This window comes from Cervus elaphus, chromosome 7 (assembly GCF_910594005.1).
Source record: "Cervus elaphus chromosome 7, mCerEla1.1, whole genome shotgun sequence".
Classification (NCBI taxonomy): Eukaryota; Metazoa; Chordata; class Mammalia; order Artiodactyla; family Cervidae; genus Cervus; species Cervus elaphus.
This window is the reverse complement of record NC_057821.1, coordinates 13,882,760-13,895,000: the sequence shown is the minus strand read 5'-3', so window position 1 is coordinate 13,895,000 and position 12,241 is coordinate 13,882,760. Positions and strand designations below refer to the sequence as shown.

General features: G+C 39.0%; 1 protein-coding gene across 2 annotated transcripts in view; it reads right to left on the bottom strand.

The window, feature by feature from the left end:
* The window catches only part of DNAH8 (dynein axonemal heavy chain 8), a 311,786-nt gene that overhangs the window by 149,338 nt on the left and 150,207 nt on the right, over positions 1 to 12,241 (bottom strand). For both annotated transcript variants that reach the window (XM_043907360.1, XM_043907362.1), the window contains 7 exons: positions 11,602 to 11,848; positions 11,230 to 11,471; positions 10,995 to 11,135; positions 8,859 to 9,096; positions 3,969 to 4,111; positions 3,062 to 3,196; positions 2,212 to 2,334 (listed from right to left, as the gene is read on the bottom strand). In XM_043907360.1, coding sequence (XP_043763295.1) covers positions 2,212 to 2,334; positions 3,062 to 3,196; positions 3,969 to 4,111; positions 8,859 to 9,096; positions 10,995 to 11,135; positions 11,230 to 11,471; positions 11,602 to 11,848 — 1,269 coding nt within the window. The remainder of the gene's footprint in view (positions 1 to 2,211; positions 2,335 to 3,061; positions 3,197 to 3,968; positions 4,112 to 8,858; positions 9,097 to 10,994; positions 11,136 to 11,229; positions 11,472 to 11,601; positions 11,849 to 12,241) is intronic.

Sequence of the window (12,241 nt, the reverse complement as noted above, 5' to 3'; positions counted from 1 at the left end):
ATTTTAAAGCGAAACCAGTATTGTGTGTTCTTCTCCAGCTCAGTATAACTGCATAGGTGCAGGTAGGTGGTGAGCAAAAAGGTTTAACAAGAATTTAACATGGCTAAGGCTTTCAAAGATGAGTAGAGGGTACATGCTCCTGTGATTATAATGATAGATTATGGAATTTCAGCTGGGGGAAGGAAGAAAGTGAGGAAATGAGAAGAAATGAAGGAGAGTTTGATGATGGTTGGAACAGTGGTTGACGGCTCCATCTAGTTGATGTTTGAAGGCTCCATCAACAGTGGTTGATGCCCAGCAGTGGGATTTCTTGATCATGTGGTAGTTCTATTTTTAGTTTTTAAAGGACCCTCCACACCATTCTCCCTAGTGGCTGTACCTCTTTACATTCCCACCAAAAGTGTAAGAGTGTTCCCTTTTCTCCACACCCTCTCCACCATTTACTGTTTGTAGATTTTTCTTGATGATGGCCACATCATCAAGCTACAGAGTGTGGATACTGTGATCAGAGAATAAAAGGCTTGAAATTGAGATAATGAAGGGATGACAGTTATTGATAATGACAAGGTGTAGAGTATGACTGCATCAACCAGTAATTCAGATAGAGTAGAAGACATGATTATAGGGGAGTCCAGGTCAAGGAACTAAGAGGCCAAGACCATATATGGAGATAAAGCATGACTGATAAGGCATCAATGAGAATTATGACAAACAGGACTGGCTTCGTAATTTGCGGGACCCAGGTCAAAATGAAAACCCAGTGTCTCTGTTCAAAAATCATTATTAGGAATTTCAAGACAGTGACAGCAGAATATTAAACTACATGCAAGGCCCCTCTGACATGCGAGTCTCTGTGCTGTGACATGCTGTACACACCATGAAAATGACCCTGGAGCCTGGGGCAGCCCTGGAGAGAGAGTATCAGTGATCCAGGGACTGAAATCTTCAGCGGGGGGGTTTGGAGGCCTGGGGGGCGACACAGCATCAAGGGAACCAAGGACCTCTCCCTCACACCCAGGTGAGAAGTATGCAGGGAGAGCAGCATCCTGGGTTTCCCATTGGAGCAAAATGGTGAGGAAAAGATCAGAGGAGATGCTGAATTTTCAGGGAATTTTGCAATGCAGGAGATCCATGTTCCATCCCTGGGTCAGGAAGATCCCTTGGACAAAGAAATGGCAACTCACTCCAGTATTCTCGCCTGGGAAATCCCATAGACAGAGAAGCCTGGAGGCTATAGTCCATGGGGTCACAAAGAGTTGGACACAGCTGATTGACTAACACTTTCACTTTTCATTTTTTGGACGAACCATGACCTCTGAGGGCACACAGAGGGTTTTTAGGAGCAGGGAATGTAGGAGATGGGGTCAGAGAAGGGCCAAGCAGAACTGATGGGAATTAGTCTCAGGCTGAGCATGGATGGACCTGGGAGTCCTGACCTCCTGGTGACATCAAAGGTAAATCTGACGTTGGTGGAAGGGATGTGACCAGTCCTGGTGGGCTCCAGTGGATGTTGTTGAAAAGGCAGTGGACAGCAGTGGGAAGAGGTGTTAGGGATCCCACCAGGAACATGCTGAACCCAGGTAGTAGTATCTGTGAGGTCCTCTAAGGGAAGTGAGTCTGAGGTTGACAGACGATCACAAGGAGGTCAGTGGTGTATAAAAGATCTATCTATTTTTTTTTAGTGTTTTCTAAACATCACATACTCCTGGAAAAGAGTACGTAGAGTGAGAAATAAGAGAACAAAGATAAAACGCTGGGGAAAGGAAGAGAGAAGCCAGAAAGTACACTGAAATCAAGCAGCCAGAGACAGAAGGGAACATGGGGAGAAGCATACAGGGATTTCAAGAAGGGAGAATGTCACCTATCCCAAGAGGTCAAAAAAGACTGAGAATTATTACCAGGCTTAATCAAGTGACGGTTATTGATCTCTTTATATACAACCAAGTAAAAGTGAAAGTGTCAGTCATAACCGACTCTTTGCAACCCCATGGACTGTAGACCACCAGACTCCTCTGTCCATGGAATTCTCCAGGCAAGAATACTGGAGCGGGTTGCCATTTCCTTCTCCAGGGGATCTTCTTAACACAGGGATGGAACCTGGGTCTCCTGCATTGCAGACAGATTCTTTACCATCTGAGCCACCAGGAAAGCCCATATATATAATCAAGAATACTGGTTAAATATCACTTACATGAGATATTTTAGTCATACCTGATCTCCCCATTCATTAATCACGGGCATATTAATGTCATCAATAAATACAGTCATCTTTCTGCCTCCAGGTGGCCCATATGTGCTCCCCATCCGCTTGTCCACATAGCTTTCAATTGTTCTCTAGAGAAAAGGAAACAGTCTGTTTTATGCATTACACTTCAATCCATTTCTAAAAATGATGAACATGCTTTTCAGAGTAGAATATAACTGACTTATTTATTTAATGGGTGATATTATTATTCAAATAAATACTGTGAACTTTAAAAAATAAGTTGTTGGACTGTTTATCATTAATTTACATCAAAGGACACTCCAATGTTCAGCTTTAGCTTCACTATTAGGCCAAAACATGCTATTTGAATTTGGCTTCAGTGTCAGCCTTAGGAAGGTTAAGTAGTTGAATGGCAACTGCAATACTGATTCTTTCAAGATACGTCTATAGTCAGCCCTTCATATTCATGACTTCCAAGTCCTTGGATTCAACCAACTTCCATCAAAAGTATTTGGTGGGGGGGCGTGAAATTTCAGCAAGTTTCAAAAAGCAAAACTTGAATTTGTCTCACACTGGAAACTATTCACATAGCATTTACAACCATTTACATAGAATTATCATGTATTAGGCGTTATAAATAATCTAGGGATTATTTTAGAGGATATGGGAGGATATGCACAGGTTATATGCAAACACTACCCATTGAATGCAATTGAGTACTCCCAGGAGTCTTGGCACTAATCCTTATAGATACTGAGGGATGACTATATATATCAATGTTTTATTTGCATATACATGTATCAACTACTTAATATATTTAATAAGTTAATGACTACTGCAAATGACAGATTTTACCTGAAACATCATTGGTTCTGTGGCAGATGAAAAGTTTAGACTTTTAGATAACTGTACTTCTGGGTCATATTTTTTCAAATAGGCCTTAATCATTACAGTTTTTGCAGTTCCCTGTTCCCCTGTGAGTAAGACAGCCTGCAATGGTAGGATAATCATGTTAAAAGGTGTTGTAAAATGTTTAGTTTTAAACATATTATGGTTCTAGTAGCCATTCTTTCATTCTATAAATTAACAGTAAATTTAAGTTACTTTTAAGAATTAAACCTACATCAAAATAAGTCCTAGTTGAATTAAAGACGTAAATGTAAAATGCATGTACTGGAAGAAAACGTGGGTGAGTGGTCACGTGACCAGGGGAGGGACTTTGTAGGCAGACTTCCACTTTCCTTAGCAAGCTGAAAATCAGCAGAGTTCGAGTGTATTTTGAGACCCGGAGTTCATTTGCCAAACAGGTTTCTTTGAAATAACACCACCTCCAGCCCTTTGTACTTTACTTTTTCCACTTGTGGTTGTAAAAAGACCTGTGTTTCTTACATGGTTTGCAATTATCTAAGAAACTGAGAAAACACAGGCTACTGGCCCCACATATCAAAGGGATGATTTTAGTGAGTCCAGACTCGTATCTTTGCATACACAGAAAGTGCTAAATTCCTTAACTTGAGATACCTGGGTTTTTGTTTGTTCGTTTGTTTTCATTAACAGTAACTCTTTGATGTTCCGACTACCTGGTCTTTGGTTACAAAAATTTCTATATATCCTGACTTCCCCCCAAAATTTGCCTCTTCAGAACACTGTCTGAGATGCTGTGTCCTGGAATTAAAGTCTGAAGAATGTCCACCAAATAAAACATAACTCTCAATTTTTAGGATGTGCATTTTTTTTCAGTCAACAAAACTATCAAACTTACTTTATGCTGTTTTGCAATGGTGTCTATCAAAAAATTTGTTCTAACATTGTCAACATTTGGAACCAAAATTGATGAATATTCTGGAACACTGTCAGTTGGATAATAATATTGCTGAAGTTTCTTATTCCAATGATCCCAATCACCTATAAAATAATTAAAACTGATCTTAATAAAACCACATTCTTCAAAAGTTATCTTAGAATACAAACACATAAGTGCTATAAACAATCAACAGAAATAAACATTTAAAACATCTTCATAAAACATGGTAACCTATCTGCTTACCTAATATACGTGGCATCTGATAATTTAAAGTTGCTTTGCCTCTTTACAAAATCACCTTTAAATTATTAATTATTTATCTAGAGAGCTCTGACCTAAAATGGAATTACAACCAATGATATGTTTGGTATCTAGTAAGATAGCCACATTAACTAAAAGGATGGGAAAGACCAAAACAGGGATAACAGATTACCAGACTTAGGATGTTTGCCATGAGAAATGGAAAAAAATAAATCTGGCGCTAAAATTAGGGTAATAAAATGCCCAGATTTCTGACTTATAGTCACTACCAATAGCTTCCCTAGTGGCTCAGACTGTAAAGAATCTACCTGCAATGCAGGAGACCTGCTTCCATCCCTGGGTTGGGAAGATGCCCTGGAGAAGAATGGCTATACTCTAGTATTCTTGCCTGAAGGATTCCACGGACAGAGGAGCAGAGTTGTACATTACCGAGCAACTAACACGACAACAACATTATTGTTATAGTAATTATTATAAGTACATTTCATCAATTCTAAGAAAACTATTTTATTTACGTTTTAGCATCTCTGGAATGCACCATTCAATCTATGGCGTCAGCATCACCGTTAGTCATGCAAACTTGGCCAGAGATATTTGTATTGTGGTCATTTAAATGGAATGACCCCCACTGCTGACTGCATTCTTGAATTTAACTGCCATTTTATTTATTTATTTATTTTTATTAGTTGGAGGCTAATTACTTTACAATATTGTAGTGGTTTTTGCCATACATTGACATGAATCAGCCATGGATTTACATGTGTTCCCCATCCCGAGCCCCCCTCCCGCCTCCCTCCCCATCCCATCCCTCTGGGTCTTCCCAGTGCACCAGCCCTGAGCACTTGTCTCATGCATCCAACCTGGACTGGCGATCTGTTTCACACTTGATAATATACATGTTTCAAGGCTATTCTCTCAGATCATTCCACCCTCGCCTTCTCCCACAGAGTCCCAAAGTCTGTTCCATACATCTGTGTCTCTTTTTCTGTCCTGCATATAGGGTTATCGTTACCACCTTTTAAAATTCCATATATATGCCTTAGTATACTGTATTGGTGTTTATCTTTCTGGCTTACTTTATTCTGCATAATGGGCTCCAGTTTCATCCATCTCATTAGAACTGATTCAAATGCATTCTTTTTAACGGCTGAGTAATATTCCATGGTGTATATGTACCACAGCTTCCTTATCCATTCATCTGCTGATGGGCATCTAGGTTGCTTCCATGTCCTGGCTATTATAAACAGTGCTGCGATGAACATTGGGGTGCACATGTCTCTTTCAGATCTGGTTTCCTCAGTGTGTATGCGCAGGAGTGGGGCTGCTGGGTCATATGGCATTAACTGCCATTTTAAAGATCTTCCAAAAGAACCATGATTCAGAAATTTACCCCACAAGTAACTGTGTACACAGAATGCATGGGAAGGAAGAAGAAGAGTACACACTTGATAGCAGCAAAGCAAATATTCATCATTGGAGGAACAGCCTTGATTTCAACTCTCCTTGCAAATTATAGAGTCCTATGGTACACGTATGCTTAACTTTTAAGGATTAAACATTGGTGGCTAAAGGGTTTTCCATAGTGGTTGTATATTGTATACCATTGTGTAGTTAGCAAAGTGGACACACTATTGGATGTGACAGCTGCATTTGTTTCACATTCTTGCCAGTATTTGGTATTATTAACCTGTCCAGTTTGAGTTCCATTTCAGTTCAGTCCCTCAGTCGTGTCTGACTCTTTGCGACCCCATGGACTGCAGCACTCCAGGCCTCCCTGTCCATCACCAACTCCCAGAGTCCACCCAAACTCATGTCCATTGAGTCGGTGATGCCATCCAACCATCTCGTCCTCTGTCGTCCCCTTCTCTTCCTGCCTTCAATCTTTCCCAGCATTAGAGTCTTTTCAAATGAGTAAACTCTTTGCATCAGGTGGCCAAAGTACTGGAGTTTCAGCTTCAACATCAGTCCCTCCAATGAACACTCAGGACTGATCTCCTTTAGGATGGACTGGTTCAATCTCCTTGCAGTCCAAGGAATTCTCAAGAGTCTTCTCCAACACCAGAGTTCAAAAGCATCAATTCTTTGGCACTGAGCTTTCTTTTTAGCCCAACTCTCATATCCATACATGACTAGTGGAAAAACCATAGCCTTGACTAGACAGACCCTTTGTGGACAAAGTAATGTCTCTGCTTTTTAATACGCTGTCTAGGTTGGTCATAACTTTCCTTCCAAGGAGCAGGTGTCTTTTAATTTCATTGTTGCAGTCACCATCTGCAGTGATTCTGGAGCCCCCAAAAATAAAGTCAGCCACTGTTTCCACTGTTTCCCCATCTATTTGCCATGAAGTGATGGGACCAGTTGCCATGATCTTTGTTTTCTGAATGTTGAGCTTTAAGCCAACTTTTTCACTCTCCTCTTTCACTTTCATCAAGAGGCTCTTCAGTTCTTCTTCACTTTCTGCCATAAGGGTGGTGTCATCTGCATGTCTGAGGTTACTGATATATCCATTTTAGGCATTAAATTAATTAGAATTTAGTCATTCTAGTGGCTATGAAATGATACCCCACTGCAATTTTAATTTGCATTTCCCTGATGATCAATCATGTTGAATATCTCTTCATATTATTTTTTTCACCATTCATAAATCTTCTTTGTTGCAGCATCTATTTAAAGTTATTGCCCACTTAAAAAATTCAGATTGGCTGTCTACTTGTTATTACTGAATTGCAAGAGTTCTTTATGTATTCTGGATAAAATTCCTTTATCAGATATATGTTTTTCAAACATTCGTTTACATTCTGTGGCCAAAATGGGTCATTTTATTTTCATAGTGACTTTTAAAGAGATGTTAACTTTAGTCAAATCATGTCATAGTGTTCCACTTTTGTCTTTTAAAAATTGATTTGGTTATTCTTTGCATTTCCATAAAATTTTATAATTCATTTATAAATTTCAACCAAAAAAAAACTTATTGAGATTTTTCACTGTGATTGCACTAAATCTATAGATCAATTCAGAGAAAGTAACATCTTAACAATACTGTATTTTCTGATTTATCTTTCCATTTATTCAGGGCTTCAATTTCTCTCAGCAGTTTTATAGTTTTTAGTATGCAAATTTTATACATATTTCATTATATTTATCTCTATATATTTCATTTTGGGATGCTATTTTGAATTCTATATTAAAATTTCAATTTCCAATTGGTTGTGAGCATATAGAAATACAAATTATTATTATATACTGTTCTTTCATTCTGTGACCTTGCTAAACTCATATACTAGTTCTAACAACTGTTTTGGAGAGTGGTTATATTATCTGCAAATAAAGAGAAATTTACTTGTTCTTTTTCAATTTGTAGATATTTCATTTGTGTGTTTGTTTGCATTTATTTATTTACTGTCTTTTTGCACTGGCTAAAACAACTGGTACAATGCTGAATGGAAGTGGTGAGAAACGATATTCTTGTTTCTGAACCTGGGAAGTATTCAGTCTTTCACTATTAAGTATTTGTTCATTTGCTAAGTCGTGTCTGATTCTGTGTGACTCCATGGACTGCAGCACACCATTCAGTATAATTTAGCTTTTTTGAAGATATTCTTTATCAGAATGATAAAGTTTCTAATTCTAGTATCCTGCGAGTTTTGTCCTAGTTTTATCATAGAAAAACCGATATCATCCTTCTACCATAGAAGAATGTTAAATTTTGTCAAATGTACTTTCTGCATCTATTTAGATGACATATAAATTGCTTGGTTTTTAGTATATCAACATGGTGAATTACACTGACTGGTTTTTAAATGTTAATCTAATCTCCCACCCCTAGAATAAACGCCCACCGTCTACATTGTCAAATGTACTTTCATTAACATCGTTTCTAATATTCACTTCTTATTTTTTAACATCTTTAGGTTCTGTAGTAATGTCCCCTCTCTCAACCTGGCTAATGGTAATCTACATCTTCTCTTTTTTCTCCCTGATATCTTTGGTAAGAGATTTAGCAATTTTATCGCTCTTTCCAAAGAACCATCTTTGGATTGACTCTAGATCATAAGAGAATTAACATCTAGATTTAAGAATTCATTTCATTAATTAGCTTCTTTTAGGGAGAGGTAAGCTGGGGTTACCATATGTGGTAACCCATATATGGCAGGTTAGGGGGCTGAGGAACTGGAATTTGCCAAGTCTGCTACACACAAGTAGGGTCCCTATTTGCTTGCTTCATTCTCTGCTTATTCTGATGTTTCCAACAGAGAAGTTCTAAGACTGCATTACCACACTTTGCATCATGAAGAATCTGTGTTCTCTATACTTCTACCCTTCCTCTTCAAGCAACAGAAAAAGAGGTACTGCTAACTTATTTATGTTAGACTTCACTTAGATAACTGCAAAAGGGGCCTCTATAACCATTCCCAACTCATATGCAAAATCCTAGTCTTGTTTCCATAGATGCACTTTAAAAATGGTATTAGCAATTATGTTATTCACAACTGGTTTAATATTTCCCCTGAGAAGATTTTATGGAGTTTATCTTTTTTCCATTTAAAAAAAAGTTATTTTGTTTCAGATATAAGTCACTGTGCTTACCATAATCAGTAACATAGAACTCATACATGGTTTGAGTCAAGCCTTTAGGTATTTCTGGTAAGTCTAACTTGCTTTCGTGACTTCGTATAAAAGCTTCAAGCTTGTCTCTGCTTTCCAATTCCAGAAGGGCTCCTAAACTCCACATTAGAGCAAACACAAATAATTTATGAAGATGTTCGACACACGAAATGCCACCTTCTTCTTTGGAGGGGATTAAACCTTCCAGAAGATTGAGAGACTGAAAACATTTAAAATAAAATAAAATTAAGTGTTATATTTAGATTTTAAAATAAACATTTATATATAATAGCAACTTTAAAAGAAGGAGACAACGAGAGAAGAAACCAAATATATCTCCAGTTATGGTTTGCTCAATGTCCTAACAGTGAGCGGCATTTAGAAGAAAAGTCATTCTGCTTTAGGCAGGCTGCATGACTGCACATCAAAGACACCAAACTGGGAGTGTGGAGGTGTGGTTTCTTCCCCCAATTCATGCCACTAACACCCCTGAGTCTCAGTTTCCTGATCTGAAAAGCAAAAAGCCTAGACTAAATGTTTCCTTAGGTAGTTTCTGGTTCTAAAGTTTGGTTATTCCAAAATTTATAGATCAAAGATGTTATTTTTTTTTCATTTTTTCATTTTTTTCATTTATTTTTATTAGTTGGAGGCTAATTACTTTACAATATTGTAGTGGTTTTTGTCATACATTGACATGAATCAGCCATGGATTTACATGTATTCCCCATCCCGATCCCCCCTCCCACCTCCCTCTCCACCTGATTCCTCTGGGTCTTCCCAGTGCACCAGGCCCGAGCACTTGTCTCATGCATCCAGCCTGGGCTGGTGATCTGTTTCACCCTAGATAGTATACATGTTTCGATGCTGTTCTCTCGAAACATCCCACCCTCGCCTTCTCCCACAGAGTCCAAAATTCTGTTCTGTATATCTGTGTCTCTTTTTCTGTTTTGCATATAGGGTTATTTATTTTTAATATGTTGCAAGGCTCAGCACTGTGGCCCGAGGGGCCAGCCACTTGCTTAGCAAATCAAGTGTTTCTGAAACACAGTCACTCTCGGGCATTGTGTCTGGCTGCTTCTGTATTGCAACAGTAGAGCTGAGGGGTTGGGGCGGAAAGCTGTGCAAAGCCTAGAACATTGACCATTTGCCCCTTCAAGAAAAAGTGTGTGAACTCCCACATGGCATCAGAAAAAAAAAAAGAAGTATAGTAAGACATCCTTTGTCTTTGAAAACAAAATCATTTCAATAATTTGTGAGCTTCGTGAATTATTTCTGAGCCACCCAGCCTCCCTGACTGATGACCCTTGCATGGACAGAGAATCAGGGCACTAGAATGGATAATGAGAGATCACCTACGGACTAGAATCAGGAGAGCCTTTGAAAAACCTCAGGGATAGGGTAGGCAGGGCGATGGGAGGGAGGTTCAGGATGGAGGGGACACATGTATACCTATGGCCAATTCATATTGCTGTATGACAAAAACCATCATCAAATTGTAAAGTAATTATCCTCCAATTAAATAAATCTTTTAAAAAACAAATATAAAAGAAACAGGAAAAAAAAAAAAAGAGAGAGAGAGAGAGAGAAATTCACGATTAATTCTGTTTCTTCCAAAGACTTAAAAGAAAAGCTGAGTAGAGGGGGGAAAACAAAAGGTTACAAACTACTTGGAGAACTGTTTCAAGGTTTTCCCTATCCAATACATATGCTAAATTTGCAAAGCAGAGACTTCCACCCGAGTTTTCCTGCTTGCCACCAGCTCCTTGTTGCGCTTTCTGTCGAATTACCAGCTCAATTCATCTCGTCTGCTCTCATTTTTGGACACTCTTTCTGGGAAGGTTAGACTAAGCTTGATGGTGGGGAAGATAGTTCATTCCTCTTTCCCTGACAATACCGCCCTGGGAGGTGAAACTCATGAAGAGATGGCAGTAAGTGAATCAATAAGATCTTTAATAGGGATCCAAATTCTCAGACCCTTCACCACCACATCACAGAAAGATTTTAATGGACCCTGTGAATCTTCCATTTCAGATACCTCTAAACTGCAACTGAGTGTGTGTCTGGGAGGTGGGGGGAATTTCAAATCTTAAGTAATGAGTGTACCAAAAAATATCTTACTTGCACAATATAGTTGCACTCTAAGAGCTGCATTTTGGGGTTGAGGTTCAGTTTCATAAATGTATATGCATCCTCAAATATTTTATCATACAGAGTTAGGAATACAGAATTTTCCTGGGTAGTACGCTTCTTCAACCATGCCTACAGCAAAGAAACGGAATCTCTGTTTATAAGAGAACAAGACATGGAGAAAGCGAGACATGGAAAGACACTTCTGTAGGTCTCCAGTCCCCACCTGCAGTATTGGTCTCCAGCTGAGAGCAGAGCTACTGATGTACACCATGCCCATCCTAGAAACCGTGGCTGGAGAGGCGTTCTCGATGTTGTGGACTTCAAACAAAAGCTTACAGCTTGGAGCCATGGGGATGCGATCTCCATTGGCCAGTGTGAGGGTTTTATTGTCATCCAAGACGGAATTTAAGTTCTCAATCCAAATGGCATCCACAGGGCCGTCTAAAACGAGGAAAATGTTTTCACCTGCCAATAATGAGAACAGAAAATCACTTTTCACCTGTGGATGATCAAAATGGAAAATTAAAACAAATACTGCATTGGGGATAAACTGGCAGGAAAAAAGAATGATCAGCAGAAAAGAGTTTGCGTGTACCTTTTTTAGCTTTTAATGTTTTTCTCCATAGAGTAGAAAAAATCCCATCTGTCCAGTCATTGGTCGCTGTGTCCAGTCGGCCAAACATCTGCGGGGCCGTAATAGCTTTGGGATTCATTCTCATCTCCCTGTGAGGCCTGCCGCACTCTGTCAGCGCCTTCATCAGGATTGTTATGACCATTGTCTTCCCAGACCCGCTGGGCCCCAGAGTCATCAGACCATGACGGACCAGAGATGTCTCATACAACTACACAATGAGATGATCAATCGAAAAATATAACTTAGGAGTCTCCTGCTCACATTCATAGAAGTCACGTGAAGAAATTTTAAAAGTTTTAAACAGGATCTTTAGATAGTAACTAGTTCACTACTTAAAAATGGAATATGACCCCCCCAAGAACTGTTTGTTTTATGGAAGGTGAGTAGCAAACACGCAACATGTTAAAAGTGAGAAAGTAATGACAATGTGGGACTTTAATTACATTTTGGAAGTAATCAATTCAGGATCTAGTTTCTGTGTCTCAAACTACTTGATATGACAAACTCCTTGTCATTTCGGTTTGCTGATAACATAGAGATGGTTTATCCACAAACAGCTTTCTCTGTATCGCACGTGGTGATATCGCCCCCTAGTGGTGGG